At 47.1% G+C, this 7,108-nt stretch overlaps 1 protein-coding gene across 1 annotated transcript; it reads left to right on the top strand.

Annotated features, from left to right (window-relative positions):
• The first annotated feature begins 4,128 nt into the window (after positions 1-4,128).
• LOC127323870 (uncharacterized) lies at positions 4,129-5,769 on the top strand. Its single transcript, XM_051351976.2, has 2 exons — positions 4,129-4,731; positions 4,814-5,769. Exons 1-2 carry the CDS (start codon positions 4,264-4,266, stop codon positions 5,558-5,560), a joined length of 1,215 nt encoding a protein of 404 aa, XP_051207936.2. The 5' UTR covers positions 4,129-4,263; the 3' UTR covers positions 5,561-5,769.
• The last annotated feature ends 1,339 nt before the right edge of the window (positions 5,770-7,108 follow it).

A 7,108-nucleotide genomic window follows, 5' to 3' on the forward strand; every position in this document is an offset into this window, starting at 1 on the left:
TACCCAGTTACGAACATAATGTTTGACGATGTCAAGGCTACCATTCGGTATCCAAGCCTATGGTATTCTCATGATCTAACGAAACTGCTGCTATGTTTTTTCAAGGTAAAGCAAAACTAGTAAACCATAATACTTGTCATAAGAAACTACCGATAACAATATTCACGATGTGTTAAACGGTGTACCAATGGGGTCTATCTTACATCATTGTTTACCCCCCAAAATAGTTGTTCTCATATATTATCGGTAACCTTGTAACACTTAACTTATTTCCATAGTCACAAAAACAAGATTATCAAAGAAAGCTTTCCCTTCCCCATCTACAGGAAGAAGGGCGATTTGTGCAAACCCAGGGCGCTCCACCTCGCCGTCGCCGAATCGGCGGCTCCCTCGCCCTTCGCCGGCCGCTCTGGCGGCGGGAGGACGGGGGAGGCCCGATTCGCGACGTGTATATAGTGTAGGTGTGTCTAGGGAGCCAGCCGGTGGCGTCGTGGAGGCGGCGGCGCGACTAGATCGGCGTTTTGCAGGTGGTGGTCTCCCCTTCGACGGCGAAGTTCCGGTGGAGCTCCGCAGTGGACCAGCTCCTGTCTGCGTGCTCGCTGGCTCCATGGAGTGGCCATGCACGGCTCCTCGTGCCGGAGTTCGAGAGATGGCGGATCCGGCGGTTGAAGATCTGGAGGAGGTTGGTGATGTTAACGGTGCGATGACGACGGCGGCCATGGGTGCAGGTCCTTCGGGACCATTGACCGCGTTCCGCCTTGGGGCTGCTTCGATCCAAGGCGTCAGCGAGCAGCAGCGAATGGCGCGCCACCGGCTCGTCCACGGCGCTGGCATAGTCGGGTTCCAGAGGGGCTTGGTTGTAATTTCTTTTTCTGTGTAAACCTTTCTGTAATTTGGCCGTTTTAATATCATCTCCTTTTCTCGCAAAAAAAAAAGATTATCAATAAGACATGAACTAGACTTAGAGAGAAGACTAGAGATCTCTATTGGTGTTCATAATTCCATACGTGTAATTAGTTTTTCCTCCAAATCCTGATATTCAAAACCAATAGAGTTATAGCACATAATAAACTTGGAAACATAAATAATATAAATTTATTGTTTCCTCATATTTTTGTCATTTAGGACATGCAAATCTCCCTTGTAGAATACAACGAGCTAGTAAGCTCCCCCCCCCCCCCCCCCCCCCTTCGGACATGGCAGTGTACCCGCTAATGACAATATCATAATCACAATGGTTGATCAAGAAGGGATTTCCTATGGGTAGTCGATGAGTATGCAACCAACTCAAACACCTCGGTCATGTGTACCAAATTCTGAAATTGGATAAGCTTAGAAGGCTCAACATTTCGGTTCTTAATTAGGAGCAAAGGACACACTCTCCACATTCGCTAACATTGTCTAAAGTGAATGTATTACTGGAAGCTATGACACGAGCTATCGACACCTTGTGATAGTGAGGCTGGTGCATCCTCAAAGCTTAGGGATGCCCACTCTTCATGAATTGAAAGGATGCCTATCATAGCATAATCAAGAAAGAAAAAAACGAATAACACATGCCAATGTGGTATCCATTGTAAGAGGAACCCGAATCAAAAGAACCTCTCAATGGAAATTGAATTATATCAATCAGTTCATTGATATAATTGAATCCTAGAGAAAAGACTGAAAAGGATAGTTTTCTCCATTCAGGAGGTCTTGGTTTGGCCTTGGAGAGGAGGATGCCCTTGGCTCTAAGTGGTGGGGCTGAAGGTGTATTTATATATATAGTCCCATGCATTCAACCCTAAGTTTTGTAAGGCCTAGGCACTTAGAATCTCGGGTTAGCTTTAGTTGCAGGCATGCAATGTTCAGGAGGTTCCCGAAGAGTCCCAGTAGTTCCGGAGGCGGAATTGGTCATGGTACAACTTCCTGGAGAGTATGGTGATCCCGAGTTGGAGGTTTCAAAAAGTGCTAGCGTTGAGGCTTATCTATGTTGGGTCCGGTGATTCCAGACTTCACAACGCCTGACTTCGTACCTCTAGAGCAAACATGGTGGTCTCTTCCCCCCTCGGGTCTAGTGGTTCCTAGTGAGATGCACGATACTTTCATAGTAAACTTGGTTCCCAGCAGGGTCTCAGACAGGTCCGGAGTTCTGGATAGAGGATGTCTTGAGGTTCAGGGTGGAAACCTTGCTTCTTCTAGCTTGATCTTTCACACTTGAGCACACAAAGTCTCATCCATGAGGTAGCATGCCATTCTTGTAGTGTCAACTAGATGTGTCTTGGGGAATATATTCACCCCTTGTTGTAGTGCTTTAGCCTTTTAGCTCGAAGCCTTATCGTGGGACCACTTGTTGTTCCTAGTGTTTTCAAGGCAAGTGGAAAACCTTGGTGTAGCGATTTACATGGTGATGTCCATGGAGATCGTTGTATCACTCATGCTAGGGAATGGTAACGTAAATGTCTTAGGTAATTATCATGGGGTGATGGGCTATAATTGTGTGACTACTAGACCAACCTGCTATGACACTCGACAATATGACGGATGTCGCTCCAGTTTGACATCTCGTGCGCCTGATGCATCAGGTATGTCAATCCAAGTTCCCTGGGCTAAGTTCTCCATGAATTTTCTGTTGTGACGTGGTCATCTCCAAGGACATCGTGGGGTGATGGGCTATAATTGTGTGACTATTAGACCAACATGCTATGACACTCGACAGTATGACGGATGTCGCTCCAGCTTGACATCTCGTGCGCCTGATGCATCAGGTATGTCAATCCAAGTTCCCTGGGCTAAGTTCTCCATGAATTTTCTGTTGTGATGCATCGGGTCTTTTTTAGTAAGATGTTAACTATCCTGTTATACACTTCTTCATTGCTTAAAGCTTTTAACTAATAAATCGTTTTTTATCAAAAAAAAAACACTTCTTCGTTGAGTGATGGTTCTGTCATCTTCATCATGCATGTACTAGCAGGGATTGAGTAAGCAAGGGATTATGTTTCTGCTACAACCATGAATTAAGGCGGTATGTCATGTTTACATGCTTGCGCCAGAAATTAAGCATTCGTAGATTATGTTTGTGGACAGTACTGCGAATATTCCGTTCTTCAGATCATGGATAATATAATTTGATTTGGTGCGTAGCTAGTCATGTAACGTAACGTCACAAGAGATCGATCCAAACTGACACCTGAAAGTTGGAAAGAGACTGTTCCTTAGCAGATACTCCACTATCTGATCGCACATGCACGCACAACGGTTGCACCGGTGAAAAGCGATGCATTGATACCAATCCCATGTACCAGCTAACTAACTGAGATATAACTAAACGGAAAGTGTCTTTAAAAATTTTAAATATGATTTTTGATTGCCTTTTTTTTTGCATAGAATGTACATACATATATACACTAGTTCATACTCTGGTTAGTTATTCTTTTTTCCAATGTAGCTTGAAGGAAGGACATTAAGCCCATATTGATTAGTAGTGAGAAAGACCAAAAAAATAGCAGTATGTTAAGTATCGCCGTCTCAAATGTATCTAGACATATTTTATTTTTAACTACGTTTAAATCTACTATAACTAATATAAAAACAAATAATATTTATGCAAATAATATCATGTCAAGTGTCCACGAAAAGTGCAGGTAACTTAATTTGCTTGGTGCACGAGAAAGACAAAGGAAACGACGTGCTGGCAAAACAGAAATAGTTGTGCAGAGGAACAACCGAACAAGGCTCTCACATGCAGGCCATCGATCGGGGCAGGCAGGACCAAGAAATGATAGCTAAGTGTGGTCTCTTAGGCCGGTGCCAGCGCAGGCGGTAGGGGAGGCGGTAGCGGCGGCGATGGGGCGGGAGAGGGGCGGGAGGCCGGCGGGACTGGAGCGGCGGGCGCTGGCTGGCTCGCCCGGCGGTAGCGCCCGCTACCGCCGGGTGTCGCCCGCGTAGGCGGCGAGATGGAGGCGGGAGCGGGGCGGGAGGCGGGGCGGCGCGTTGGCGGGCCGGGGCGGGAGGTGGGCGGGCGAGAGGGCGGGCGGGAGTGGGCGGTAGGCGGGCGGGAGTGGGGCGGGAGCTGGGCGGTAGCGGGCGGGAGTGGGGCGGGAGAGGGGCGGGAGCGAGTAACGGCTAGCTGATGTGGCGCGACCTGATTGGTCCACGTCAGCTAGCCGTTGCTGGTTCAAAATTTCAGCTCCACCCCTATAAATACCCCCATTTGTTTCACTCACACTCCACACCCATCTCATCTCCATTCATCACCTTCCCTCTCTCAACTTCTCCACCATGTCCGGTTGGACTCCACCAGATTGCACCACGTTCACGGATCTGATGCTAGACGGGTCACCAATAGACCTCGAAGGTGTCTCTCCGACACATCGTCGCACCAATGTAGCTTCTTCGCCGATTCCCCGAGTTTTATGGTCCCCCGGCGCACCACCTCCGGGGCCATATGGCCCATACGCTCCACCTCCGGCGCCTCCGGGGCCATATGGTTCATTTCTTCCGCCTCCGTATCCATACCCCCAAGCACCTCAAAATGCTCCACCTGTAGGTAGCGGGAGTGGCACTGTACCCCCGTACCCACCACCTTCGTACGGGTCATACCCTCCACCTCCGTATCCATACGCGCCATATGGTCCGTACCCCCCACCACCTTCCGAAGCTCCAAGCTCCGAGTCCAATGCCGCGGAAACAATCGTACCACCGCGTGCAAAGAGGCTTGACTGGACTGTCCAGGAAGAGGAGAAACTGGTACTTTACAAACCCATCACATATTTATTGCATTATTGGTTCTTGCTACGATTTGTCACTAACAATATCTATTTCGGGGTAGGTTAATGCTTGGCTTTTTAACTCCAAGGACTCTGTTGCCGGTAATTGCAAGACCGGCACTAGTTTTTGGGGTGGGATAGCTGCAACCTTCAACGCTACCGCGGATCCTTCCCGTCATCGGACCTCGAAGCAGCTGAAGGATCATTGGAACGCCTACAACAAGGAGGTGTCCCTGTTCAATGCATACCACATCCAAGAAACAAATATGCGTCAGAGTGGAGCAGACGATGATATGGTCATGAAGGCGGCAATGGAGAGGTACGCCGCAGACAAAAGAGTGACGGGGCCGTTCAGAAAGCTCCACTGGTGGAATGCTGTAAAAAATGAAGCGAAGTGGAAAGGACAACATGGTCCTGGTAGTGGAACCGACTCCAGTTCCAAGAGAATCCGTCTAGGACCTTCTGGTGAGTTCAGCTCTAGCGACGCGACAGGCGACACGGAGGAAGAGCGTCCAATGGGCCGCGATAGGGCCAAGGCCGCGGTACGTAAGGGCAGGAGGAAGGGGAAGGAAACCTCATCAAGCAGTGAGGTAGGAAGTAAATCCTTCGCGATGAGTAACATGATGAAGAGTTTAGTGAAGGCTAAGCTATTCAAGCAATGGAACAAAGTGAAAGACCGATCAACCGTCGACATGAACGAAGCAGAAAAGCGCAAACATGCGAAGGCCATGAAGATGCTGGAAAAAGAGCTTGGTCTGGAAGATGATGACGACGAGGAGGAGGAGCAGGAACAAGAGGAAGAAGAGTAGAATAAAATATTTTTATTTATTATGTAATTTTTAATATTTATTATGCAATTTATTAACTATTATGTAATCGGAAATATTTTAAGTTGAATAAAATATTTTCTTGCATTATTTTGAATGTCTAAACAAAATCGAGTGAAATAACTTAATGTGGAAAAGAAATGGTGATGTGGAGGAGAGAGAAGTGAGAGTGGGGACTATAGCCCATGCATTGGCACCGTGTGATGAGAGTGGGGTGAGAGTGGGGTGAGAGTGGGCCAAAAGCTGACGTGGCGGGGCGGGAGCGGGGCGTTGGGTTGGCACCAGCCTTAGTGCTGCACTGCAGTCTGCAGGCATGCTCGTATCTCTGATCTTACTACAACTAGTCTAAACAGCGCAATCTTAATATGATAGTGGAATTGTGGCATGGCATCCTACCTTTTACTTGCTTAACTAAATCGGCAGAATATTTTTCTTCAGCTAGTGACGATGATCCCCACATAATCCAAACGAATGGGGCGTCCAGAGATCCCATGAGACAAGTCAGCAAATAACGCTTATTGTCGGATTCCTATCGGAAGCATATATAAGCTACGAGGTCCTGTTTGTCATGAGAAGGTCTCAATTCAGACGCATATACAAGTAATTGCATATTCAGTTATTTATTCACTTACGTAGGCAGACCAGACATCTGGCGCATGATTAACGGACCTGACGATTTGATTGATTGACTTGACTAACTGAATTCTAAGCCGGCCATGCACGTATCGCTCGAGAAACAGACACGATCGACATTTGTGTCGTTTCACAAGTACAACTAGCAAGTTAATTTGTGTTGACAATCTAAGGCTGGTGCCAATGCACCACACCACTATAGCCTATCACGTCAGCTTTTTTCCTCACTCTCACCCCACTCTCACCCTACAGTGCCAATGCACAGGCTATAGTGTCAGCTCTCACTTCTCTCTCCTCCACATCACCATTTATTTTTCAGATTAAGTTATTTCACTCGATTTTTGTAGACATTCAAAATAATGCAAGAAAATTATTTTATTCAACTAAAAATATTACCGATTACATAATAATTAATAAAATTGCATAATAAATAAAAATTCTACTCCTCTTCCTCTTCTTCCTGCTCCTCCTCCTCGTCGTCATCATCTTCCAGATCAAGCTCTTTTTCCACCATCTTGATGGCCTTCGCATGTTTGCGCTTTTCTGCTTCGTTCATGTCGTCGGTTGATCGGTCTTTCATTTTGTTCCATTGCTTGAATAGCTTAGCCTTCACTAAACCCTTCATCATGTTTCTCATCGCGAAGGATTTACTTCCTACCTCACTGCTTGATGAGGAGTCCTTCCCCTTCCTCCTACCCTTACGTGCCGTGGCCTTGGTGGTGTGTCGGAGGAGTATAAAACTCGGGGAAGCGGCGAAGAACCGACATTGGTGCGACGATGTGTCGGAGAGACATCATCTAGCTGTATTGGTGACCCGTCGGCCCCCAATAGATCCGTGAACGAGGTCAAATCTGGTGGAGTCCAACCGGATATGGTGGAGAAGATTTGAGAGAGTGA

The sequence above is a fragment of the Lolium perenne genome, chromosome 7, assembly GCF_019359855.2.
Source record: "Lolium perenne isolate Kyuss_39 chromosome 7, Kyuss_2.0, whole genome shotgun sequence".
Lineage (NCBI taxonomy): Eukaryota > Viridiplantae > Streptophyta > Magnoliopsida > Poales > Poaceae > Lolium > Lolium perenne.

Coding starts and splice junctions, on each gene's coding strand:
- LOC127323870 (XM_051351976.2), top strand. CDS start 4,264: ATGTCCGGTTGGACTCCACCAGATTGCACCACGTTCACGGATCTGATG. Junction 4,732..4,813: donor TCCAGGAAGAGGAGAAACTG/GTACTTTACAAA, acceptor ATTTCGGGGTAG/GTTAATGCTTGGCTTTTTAA.